At 43.3% G+C, this 12,330-nt stretch overlaps 1 protein-coding gene across 1 annotated transcript in view; it reads left to right on the top strand.

The window, feature by feature from the left end:
• LOC137434074 (tudor and KH domain-containing protein) overlaps positions 1 to 12,330 on the top strand; it is a 127,331-nt gene that overhangs the window by 87,948 nt on the left and 27,053 nt on the right. Inside the window, exons 9-10 of the mRNA XM_078785786.1 lie at positions 3,108 to 3,172; positions 10,455 to 10,606. Coding sequence (XP_078641912.1) covers positions 3,108 to 3,172; positions 10,455 to 10,606 — 217 coding nt within the window. The remainder of the gene's footprint in view (positions 1 to 3,107; positions 3,173 to 10,454; positions 10,607 to 12,330) is intronic.

The following is a 12,330-nucleotide window of genomic DNA, read 5'->3' as shown; positions in this document are numbered from 1 at the left end:
CCAACCCCATCCCTAACCCAACCCCATCCCTAACCCAAACCCATCCCAAACCCATCCCAACCCCATCCCTAACCCAACCCCATCCCTAACCCAACCCCATCCCTAACCCAACCCCATCCCTAACCCAACCCCATCCCTAACCCAACCCCATCCCTAACCCAACCCCATCCCTAACCCAACCCCATCCCTAACCCAACCCCATCCCTAACCCAACCCCATCCCTAACCCAACCCCATCCCTAACCCAACCCCATCCCTAACCCAACCCCATCCCTAACCCAACCCCATCCCTAACCCAACCCCATCCCTAACCCAACCCCATCCCTAACCCAACCCCATCCCTAACCCAACCCCATCCCTAACCCTAACCCAACCCCATCCCTAACCCTCACATTCAAAATCCCACCCAAACCCTAACATAATCTTTTTTTTCTTTTTTCTTTTTAATACGTATTTCATTTTTTTTTTTTCCTCTTCTTCCAATTCTGTCTTTCAAGGCTTTCAAGTTTGAAGAAGTAGAAATGGGAAGAAAGAATTTTCCAGCATTTTCTTCCTCGAACTTTCTTGATATTGCTTAAATCAAGCGTCATTAAACAAAGAACATTGTTCATTGCTTTAGAATCCAAAGAGTCTCCAAGATGGACCCCACAGGTAGAGTCTCCAAAATAAAACCAACTTTCCAAGTTCCCAAGGTATAACCACATTCCTGTTGAGCCTCCAAGATAGGTATCACATTCCGAGTCATCAAAACAAAACCCCCATTCCAAGTCTCCAAAAATATAACCATCTTTCCAAGTCTCCAAGGTAGAACCACAATTTTCAGAAATATTGGGGGTTTCCGTGATAAGTCTCGTATAGTATAACTGCGGACCATCAGGGAAAACCTCCCTTTCCCAATTTTTTAGGGTTTCTATGATGTGTCTCACATAGTATAACTGTGGACCATCAGGGAGAACTCTCCTTGCCCAATTTTTTAGGGTTTCTATGATGTGTCTCACATCGTATAACTGCGGACCATCAGGGAGAATTCCCGTTTCCCAATTTTTTAGGGTTTCTATGATGTGTCTCACATAGTATAACTGCGGACCATCAGGGAGAACTCTCCTTGCCCAATTTTTTAGGGTTTCTTTGATGTCTCACATAGTATAACTGCGGACCATCAGGGAGAATTCCCGTTTCACAATTTTTTAGGGTTTCTATGATGTGTCTCACATAGTATAACTGCGGACCATCAGGGAGAACTTCCCTTTCCCAATTTTCAGAAATTTGTGGGTCTCCAATGTATGACTTGTATTCTGGCTCATCAAGGTAGAACTTGTTCAGTGGGTTTTGTTTTGATAACTCACAAGAAGTATCATCATGGTAAAACTCTTTTTCAGGATTTTGTGGATCTCCAAGGTATAACTCTTTGGCTGGGTCATCAAGGTAGAACTCGTTCTGGGGGTCTTGGTTGTTCAAAATGTCTTCAAACAAAAAAATAACTTCATCCCAAGTTGTGTTAAAAGCAGAATTTTCATTTCGTATCTCAGATACAATTTCCTGTGAAAGAAAATAACAATGTATTAATTTATACAATATTTTTATTTGTATAAATCAAGCTCTATGAATATTAAAATAAACGTTGTTAACTCTTCCATGAGTCTCATCTAAAAAATAAAAAATAAATAAAAATAAATAATTAAATAAATAAATAAACAAATAAATAAACAAACTTACCTCCATTGATAAGAGCAGTTCGAGTCCAGTTCATCAATCTGAAGGTTGAGTTCTACACAGGTAGTAGGACTCCAAGGAATAGCAAAGTTATCCCATTCCATTTCGGCATAGTAGTCCATTCTCAAGTGAAGCAGAAAGTGTGTTTGAAAAAGCCTGTGTGGTCAGTGCCTTTTATAAGGGCTGGGTGTGTCATTTCCTGTGGAAATTCCCTGGGCAGGTCTTAACTGGAAATGATGTGATGGAAATTCCCTGAAAATGATGTAATGTCTTAACTGAAAATGATACAATGGCAGAGTTTATAAAGTGGGTGGGGCTTAGTAAAAAGTGGGTGGGGCATACCAAAAGTGGGCGGAGCTTACCAAAATGGGCGGAGCTTAGTAAAAAGTGGGCGGCGCTTACCAAAAAGTGGGCGGCACTGGAGGCGCTCAGACAATAACATTGAGGGAGGTTTATCATTTTATCTCAGCTCAGTTAAAATATCTTGAAAAAGAATCGAACTCAAACCTCTTCTTTAATAATATATTAGATGGTGAAGGGAGTGGCAAGAGAATTAAATTATTTCCTATGCATAAACAAATATTTGTAGGATCGATGTTTGAGTGGTCTACTCGGGATCATTGATAGTAAGAGTACCATAAGACCAAGGGGGAATCATTGTGTGGTCTAATGAACAACATTAAGGATAGGTGTCAAAAGGCTAAAAGGTTCGTAAAGAGGTGAGGAAAATTAACATGTAAGTGAATGGGTCGATGTTTGAGTGGGTCAAAGATAAGCTGCCAGATGATATGTAGAAGAAGGATTATAGGTCTATAAGGGAAAACAAATATTTGTAGTGTTTGAGTGGTCTAATGAACAACATTAAGGATAGGTACTATAGACAAAAGGTTCATAAAGATTAGGGTGGGAGAAATAGAGGTGTTAATGGGCAATGAGGTTAAGAGGAAAATTAACATGCAAGTCAATGGGAAAATGAGAGTCCCAGAAGCAACATATATATACACTACTGCCCTGTCTCCGAGCAACCATTGAAATTGGTTGGAAATACCGTGATACGGTTTAAAATACTTTTAGTCGGTGTAGTATACACTCTTTATTCTACCAGGTGAGCGTCAGGGGTATTGCTCCTATTTTTATCAGTCAACGACACAAAGTAGTGTGATTGTCGGAACTTGTAGATGCACATTTTTTTGAGCTTACCACACATTTGTTTAAAAAAAAAACAAAAAAAAAACTATTGGAATGAAAGTTTTGCTACTTCTGGCAAATCCTTGTGATCTGGATGCTTCTTCTGGAAAATGAAAAAAAAAAGAGGAATACAATTTTCGTTTTACCATCCATGAACATGTAGATTATTAAAGCCCTTATAAGCGTTTTCATCTGTGTGCCCAACAGGAGTGACTTTCTGAGCCTGCCTTTCCAGGCTGTGGAATGCCAGTTGGCCTACATCAAGCCTACTGGTACGCAACCAATGTCCACTGCTGTCTGTATTCATCTTGATTTGTGTTTTAAATTAATAAATAAATATACAAAATCCAAGCTCACGAGAGATCAAGATAACAGAGGATATAAGGCAGCACGTTGACTGTGAGGCAGAGGGACAATGTATGGATGCAACTTGTGTATTAATGAACGGGAGAAGAAAGAAAAGGTAACAAAATGCAGCAGCCTGCAAATATAGAGAGAGGGGATGATTCATGAGGAAAGAAAATATAATGGGTATGGATACAACAACAAACAACATGCATTTTAAGGCCATTTTCCCTGCTAGAGCGGGGGTTAGCCTTGCGGTCCCCATGACAATCTTCTCCATTTTGCCCTATTTTCTGCATCCTTGTTAACCCCCTTGCCCACATTTCTTCTACCACCATCTTCAGCCAAGTCTTTCTCGGTGTTCCCCGTCCTTCTTCCTTCTACATTCATTTCCATCACTCTTCTCAACCAGTCACTTTCATCCTTCCTCAACACATGACCAAACCATCTCAACCTGTTCCTCTTCACAGCATCAATCACAGGCTCTATTCCCATCATCTTTTGCAATTCATCATTTGTCTTCCTCTCTCTCAACGATACTCCGCACATCCACCGAACCATTCGCATTTCCACCCTTTCCAGCCTTCGTTGCTGCTCTACGTTCATTACCCATGTCTCGCTCCCATAAATCAACACTTCTCACACATGCAGCATACACCTTTCCCTTCAGCTTCAACGACACTCCCCTCCTCATCAGCACGCCACTCAGTTCCCGAAACTTCTTCCATGCACATCTCACTCTAGCAACCGTTGCCGAGTCTGATCCACCTTCTCCATTCAGCATGTCTCCGAGGTCGCAAAATGTTTTCACACCTTCCAGCTTCACGCTGTCTCCAAGATCCAACTCAACATTTCCTCCATCTGCAGCTCCCTCTGTGCACACCTTACACTTTCTGCATCTATTGCAGAAAGCCACACTGTAGCTGCCACACTGGTTAATGACCCTCTCAGACCACTTTATTTTTGATGAACCCACTCAGCGCACATTGTACATTGAATGGAGTTCACTCCGACACTCTTCCTGCACACAGCACATGGCCACTTCACAGTTCTTTCCACCTCACCACATGCTTTACCACTTGCCATCACCTTCGTCTTTCCGATATTCACCTTCAGACCTTTTGTCTCCATACATTCCTTCCACTTGTTCATCTTTTCCTTCAGTCCATCCATACTTTCTGCAATCAACACCAGGTCATCTGCATACAACAACTCCCACGGTAAACCCTCCTTTACGTTCTGAGCCAGCACCTCCATCACAGCTACAAATAGTAGTGGACTTAGTACCGACCCCTGATGCACTCCCACCTTCACCTCAAACTCACCACTGTTCCCGTCCTTCGTCCTTACAGCTGTGCGTGCTCTTTTGTACATTGCCATCACTACTCTGATCAACCATTCCTCCTCTCCTAACTTCCTCAATGCCCATGTCACAAGCCTGATCATCAAAGTTATCAAACTTCACGCCGCTGTCAACCTCTGGATTCTCTTGCACCCCGACTTTAGGCACGACAGGTGAGACAGGAACCATTTCTTCCACAGGCTTCCTCATAATATTTCTTCAGTCGGTTGACATGACACAGCTGCCGCTTTTTCCGTCGGTCGGGAGTTGTCACCACGTAATCTGTTTCATCAACCCTCCTTTCGATTGCATAGGGACCAAAATATCGAGCCTGTAGTGGCTGACCTGGAACAGGAAGCAACACTAACACTCGGTCCTCAGGACTGAAATTTCTTATCTGAGATTTCTTGGCATGTCTCACTTTCATTTTATCCTGTGTCACTTTCAAGTTTCTTGCAACTTCACAAGCCTTTGCCAATCTGTGCCTAACTGTTGACACATACTCTACCAATGTTGACTGCGACTCCTCCTGTAGCCACTCTTCTTTCAACAATTTCAATGGTCCTCGCACTGTGTCCAAACACAAGTTCAAAAGGACTGAATCCCAATGACTCCTGAACAGATTCCCTCGTAGCAAACAACAATAAGGGTATTCGTTCATCCCAATCCTTGTCACATTCAAAAGAATACGTTCTGATCATATTCTTCAATGTCTGGTGAAACCTTTCCAAGGCCCCTTGGCTCTCGGGATGGTAAGTACTCGATCTTACTTGCTCCACTCCCAACAGGTGTACCACTTGCTGAAAAAGCGTTGACATGAAATTGGAACCCTGATCAGACTGGATGACCTAAGGTCGGCCAACCAAAGTGAAAAATTTAATCAAGGCCTTCGCAATAACTGCCGCAGTAATTTTTCTAAGAGGCACTGTCTCTGGGAACCTCGTGGAAGCGCACATGATGGTCAGCAAATACTGATGTCCAGCCTTAGTTTTAGGTAAAGGGCCTACACAGTCAATAATGACTCGGCTGAATGGCTCTTCAAAAGCTGGAATTGGTTTTAAAGGTGCGGATGGGACTTTCTGATGAGGTTTTCCCACCAGCTTGCAAGAATGGCAAGATTTACAGAACTCCGCCACATCACGTCGCAATCCTGGCCAGAAAAAATGTACCAAAATTCTGTCATGTCTTGTTCACTCCAAGGTGCCCTGTCAAAGGTGTCTCATGCGCCAAACTCAACATCTCCTTCCGGTACGGCGGTGGCACCACAATTTGGTGATGAACTTTCCACTCATTGTTTGCTGGCACCTCCGGTGGTCTCCATTTTCTCACGAGTATTTCCCCTTTCATGAAGTAACCAACAGGTATCTTCATAGCCTCTTCCTCTGAAATGGCTTTATCGATCAAACTCCGGAGCTCCGAATCTCCGTGTTGTTCTTCAACAAGTCTTTTTCGGACCAGCACTGTTTGTTCAACCTCGTTCCCAGATGTCTCCGACGGACACTCCATTTCCTCTTTTGGTCCAGATGCCACCTTTTCCTTCGGTTCCTTGATGTCACTCCCTTTCCTATTACCTCTTTCAGAATTTTCCTCCAATACCTCTAAGGAGCCCAAATCCACATCGCCTTCCTTCTCCTTCTCTTCAGAGCGCTTCCTACCCATTGCACGAGTCACAGCACAGGATGGAAAGATACCCGGAATCTCCTGCTCTAACTGCTTTTATTTTTCATACTGGGCTTTTCAACCAACATTGGATTACCAGAAACTCAACCACCGGTCAAATCATTCCCGATAATGAAAAATTCACTCTACAGGAAGAGTGGCTTGTAACCCCACAGTGACCGGTCCTGACACCAAATCAGACTTTAAATGGATGACATGAAGAGGAGCTTTAACATAGCCACCAACCCCCTGTAAAAGAACACTTACACCAGTTGCCGTCTTCTCTGACAATAGCAAAATGCCTTCAAGCATCAAAGATTGATGTGCTCCTGTGTTCCTCAATACCCTAACATGTTTGGTTAGTTACGTCCCCATCCAGTGACACAAACCCCTCGGAAATAAAAGGTTTGTAACCTTCTTGGACAAGGTCGTTCTGTGATGCCGTAACTTTGGCACGGGAACCTTCACAAGGCACTGTCCTCAAAGTACGATTTCTCGCATTGGCCAATGTATTCGGAGTTGCACTAGTTTGACTTTGCTCCTGATTTTTCCTTTTCAGGGCGTAACATTGGGACATCAAATGCCCAGGTTTCTTGCAAAAAGCGCAAGTAGGCCCGGAGGAAAAACTCGTGGTCTGCCTCGGGCCCCCCGGAAGATAGGTATGTCTTGGAACTGTAGTCTTCTGTTCCCTGAAAGTCACGGTATCAGATTTGTCCCTCATAGTCCTCTCTAGGCCGCCTCCATGAAAATTTGTTCTCCGAACCTGATTTGCCGTAACTCCCCTGGCTAACTCTCGGTGGGAAGTTAGGTTTGTGGAACCCCATCCTGTGTCAAGGCATAGTCATCTGCCACTGTTGCTGCCTCATACAACTCCGGTACTTTTTTTTCATCCAGATGTACTTTAATGTCCATGTGGACACACTGTTTGAATTCCTCCACCAAGATCAATTGTCGCAAAAGGTTGAGGTCTTTCCCAATCTCCTTTGAGTCACACCACCTATCAAACATAGTTTCCTTCATTCTGGCAAACTCCATGGGTCTCTCTCTCTCTCTCTCTTCCTGGCATTCCTGAATTGTTGCCGGTAAGCTTCAGGGACCAATTCAGGGTTCTTTGAGAATGGCTTTCTTCACTATCTCATAATCTGCACATTGGTCAATCGGTAAAGCCGAATAGATATCTTGAGCTTTACCCACCAGAACACTTTGCACTAACATAGTCCAGGACCCCACACGCCATTTTAACATTTGAGCCACCTTCTCAAAGTGTAAAAAAAAAAAAAAAACTTGGGTACCTCCTTTTCATTGAAGGGTGGAACCAGCCTCACATGCCTACCAACATCCCAAGAGTTCCGACTGGTTGTCGAACTAGCCGGCATGGATACTACTTCTCTCCGTTCCCCCAGTAATTCCAGCTCCTTGAGTTTAAGTTCCTTCTGATACTCCATGTCCCATTCCTTTAACTCCCTTTTGGCTCTCCTTTCCTCTGCTCTTCTTTCTTCTTCAGCTCTCCTTTCCTCTGCTCTTCTCTCCTCGTTCTCGTCCCTGTTCTGCTCTTCTTTCCTCGAGTTCCTTTTCAGCTCTCCTTTCCTCTGCTCTTCTCTCCTCGAGTTCTTTTTCAGCTCTCCTTTCCTCTGCTCTTTCCTCGGCTCTTCTCTCCTCGGCTTTCCATTCCAACTCTTTTAACCTTTCCTGGCTCTGCAGTTGCATCTCCAATTTCCAGAGCTCCACATTTCCTTTTTCCTCTGGTAACCAATCCAAGGCTACGTTTTCCCATGTTCCTTGTCCCACTGGAGACTCTACCACCAATGTCTGAATCTCTGCTTTCTTCATACTAACTCGGACCTCCAAGTTAAAATATTTGGCCAATATCATGAGTTCCGATCTTTTTAACGCCTGGAACTGTGCCTCTTTAGGGGACGCCGCAAACTTTTCTGCGTCAAACACCATGGTGACTATTAGTTAGCATCTGTTAACCTTCACACAAAAAAAGTTCCAATTTTTTGAAACAATTGGGAATGTTAGAAAATTCCAAATTTGGGAATGTTAGGGAATTCTATCCCGGACGAGGCCCCAATTTCTGTTATGTGCTCCTCCCCAAACCCCGGTCACGGTGTACCTCCGAGCCCCGAAAGGAGTCACGGCAGAAAGATGTGTTATTCTGTGTGTCAATGACCAATGGTGAAACCACACCAATTGTTACCAAAAAACAAGTATTTTATTCAGGTCACACAAGAATACCAGCACAAGAACAATATTAATCAATTATACAACCAATGTTATCTCATTCCTAAGATGGTACCATCAGTTTCGTACAATATAACTCACTGTGCTCCAAGTGAGCGAAAAGAACATTTCCAAAGTCTCTGTCCCGGCATCAAGCCAAAGTCGATCCACGCTCCGGTGATCGTAAGAACGATGTCGTATCGAGACCAGAATCCAGTTCGACTGACAGTCACGCTGCCAAAGATGCGCAAAGGTGCCCTCAAGAGGCGACTGGGAAATCACACCTTTGGGTATGAACGTTCAACGGCTCCCAAGCGGTGAACCGCAAATTACCACTCAAAATCCACGTTACACATGCAAACCAGGTTAACGACGGTGCGGTGAAATGGCTGAAGCGAGGTGAAAAGCCTTGAGCGATGCGAAATCGGGAGCGAGGTAAAATGGCCGACGGGCCCGTACTGAAGGCGTACCTGCACTTCAACGATTCTCTTCGGAATCGACCGCAAAACCCGACACGCATGTTTATCTGTCACAGCGATAACCACTCTGCCACAGGAATCCCTTTCCCAGGAAACCCAAAGTTCGCTCGTGACCCCCATTCACCAGCGTCTCCTCGAGACCTCAAAGCAGCTCGGCTTTTCTTCCCGACCTCACTTGCTCCGCCTTTTATTTTTTCTTCCTCTTCTTCTTCCGGTTTCTCCAGATCCGGTTTCTGGTTTCTTTTAAAACATTAATTTTTTAACTTTTGCAAACGGTTTTCTCCATTTCACTGAAACAATAACAGTACATGGAACCAAAAATGCTTGCAGTGGATGAAAACCACGATGGAAGTGACGAATCCGTAACACTAACATAGTTTTAGACTCGGTTGAAAAAAAACGGGAAAAAAAAATCCGATGAAAGTTTCCGTTCATAGAACGAAATGCATTTTTGAAGGCCTGTAAAATAAAGCCCATTCATTGTCACACTCACGATTTTTATCTCCAATTCACCATCTTATTTCACTTTTATCGATGGTTTTAGACTCAATTTCAGCAATAATTGAAAAAATAAATGCACACATGGGAAAATGCCGAGATATATAAAAAATCGCGGAACGATGTATCATACACCACCGAACATGACAGACGGCAACATGTCGACATAAAATGAAAGATTCGCTTTTTCTTTTTCGTTAAGATGTATTACTTTTCCATTTAATGACAGTCGTCACAAAAACGTCAACAATGATGCCGACATATTTATTCGTTCTTATTTCATTCAATATTATTATCATCCGGAAGTAAAGGTTCACGTGTTCATTCCACGTGTGCAAATACAAACTCCATTTTACGTGTGCATGGACGTGTAATTCACATATGTAAAATAAATAAATTAACAGACGGGAAATTGCTGAGATATTTCGTTTGGAGCGATTATACACCGCCCAAAGGAAAAATTTGACCGAGAAACCGAGAGAATTCACCGCGTTTCAGGAAATTACCGAGAGATAGTTCTTTGTTTTTATTTTATTAGTTATGTGCATTGTGCACGTACACTTTAAACATGTATATACATGTGGAGTGTGTGTGTGGGTGTGCACGCACATGCATTCACATGTTATCAGAAGTAAATACATTGTGTAGATTACATTATTTGTGGATCTGATAAATTGCCAGTAACCATTTTATGAAACAATGTGCAGGTGCAGCATCTAACTCAATATGTCGGAATGTCACACGCGTCCATGCCCGTGGGATTCCCACGGGTGACCCCACTCGTGTATAATTATGTAATAATGTGGGAGGCGGCATATCGTTTGACATTGTGACGTCGAATATCGTTCTCGTTTATCTTGTGGTAGTTTCTCAATTACTACCATTTAGAACGTATATTTAATTCCGAATTGGAGAGATAGGAAAAGGATTGCTAAAAGTGACTGGTTTGCATGAAATGACCACATTTGTAAAGATGACAAAGATGATGACTGCATTTCAATTGTGTAGGGCAAGACTGGAGTGAGGATGCAATCGAAGAGTTTGTACGGCTCACGTACTGCACCCAACTGAAGGCCCTTCGTGCCAAGATTGTCAGTTATGCCACCAAAGAAGATGGCATTATGCCTCGGTTCCAGCTCAAGGATATGTCGTTGCCGACGGTGTGATATACAATAGCAGGCCCTTTGGCAAATGACCCACTGCACCGTAGAGTGACACCTTTGTCAAAAATTGATCACATGATTGTGTTTGATGCTCATTTTGAACAAAAAAAATGTGAAACAGATTATGGAGCTAATTCAGGGAATCGAGGTTGTAGATTGTTTATCTAAAATCAGAGAGCAACTAAAACTAAATGACCAACTAACCATCAAATGTATTTTTTTTTTTTTGTATACTGAGTCGAGGCTCGTATAAGAGCTAACACATAGAACATATCATAAAGGGAGAGGGAGAAAAGAAGGTGAGAGAGAGGGAATCACAACAACAGTAGGGAATAGGGACATCAGGAGATCTGAGAAAGGGTTAGGGCGGGGTACACGTGATAAACAAGATGGACACTACAGAGACTTTCAGAAAAGAAAACGGAATTTGAAGGAGATGGATTTGGGTGTATTAACGGGGGTAGAAAAGATCAAGGTTTTGGATTGGGGAAGATAAGATGGTGGTGCACAGCTGTTTTAAAGACCTGGAGGGAGGAGTGGGAAATGAAGAGTGTGTGGTAGTTTGTTTCAGAGGTGGGAAAAAGAGGCATGAAAGAATGAAGGTGTGCAGAGAGTCTTTATTTTGGAAGTATGAACAGAAGGGGGTTTCTGGCAGACCTTGTGCGTCCTGCAGAAATATTGGGGGGACAGAGCAGGGGGTGCAAGGCCGGAGAGGAGGGAGTAGAAAACAAAGACCACCAGCCTGCCTGCGGTGAGTGAGTGAAAGGCCCTCAGAGATAGCTTCATCGCGGGAGATTCCAATGATTCTGAAAGCTTTGGTTTCTATAGCATGAAGCCAAGGTAGGTGTGAGGTCGGAGAATTAGCCCAGAGGGGAGAGCAGTACTCAATCAAGTTGCAGATGAAAGCTTTGTAAGTGGTTAGGAGCTCAGTAGTGCCAAGGACATTGCATGAAGGAGGATTTCTAGTCAGAAACTGGCTTTTGAGGCCAGCTTGGAAATTTGTCTCTCCCAGGAAAGATCATGACAGATAGTGAGACCCAAAAGCTTAAGTGACAGACCTTCTTTGAGTGGATTGTTGAGAAAGTAGATGGAAGGGTTTTCCAGACTCTTTTTGTAGAGACATGGTGAGAGTTTGAGATATTTCAGGATTGAAAGACATGTTCCACTTGTTTGACCAGCTTGTGATGTCCAGATCTGCAGAGTGAAGAGGCTGCAGACTGCCGATCTGAGGATTGAGAGATGGAACGGCAGAGAGTAGAGTCATCAGTAAAGAGATAAAGGATTTTACAGAGATTTGGAAAGATCATTGATGAAGATTAGAAAATGCATAGGGCCCAGAACACTACCTTGAGGAACTCCAGCCTGGAGAGGAAGAGGATATGAAAGAATTACAAAGAGCCACACATTGACTACGATAGCAGAGGATATCAGCGAGCCATGAGTGGAGATTGCCATGGATTGTCATGGATACATGGATGAGGAGAGTTTGGTGAGCATTGTAGGTGCCAGACCTTATCAAAGGCACAATATATGTCAAGGAAGATTGCTCTGTCACATTGAGGACCTCCATCCATTGTGGAGAAAGCAGAAGCAGCATGTCCAGGGTAGAGTGGCCTGCTCTGAATCCAAATTGATCATCTGAGATTGACATTAGAGAAAAGGAAGGATTTAATATCAGAAGTGATTATGGATTCCATGTCTTTCTGATTATTGGAAGCAGG

The sequence above is a fragment of the Myxine glutinosa genome, chromosome 10 (genome assembly GCF_964187855.1).
Source record: "Myxine glutinosa chromosome 10, kmMyxGlut1.1, whole genome shotgun sequence".
In the NCBI taxonomy this organism is placed as follows: Eukaryota; Metazoa; Chordata; class Myxini; order Myxiniformes; family Myxinidae; genus Myxine; species Myxine glutinosa.
Note: the sequence above shows the minus strand (reverse complement) of the source record. Positions and strands in the feature narration are given on the sequence as shown.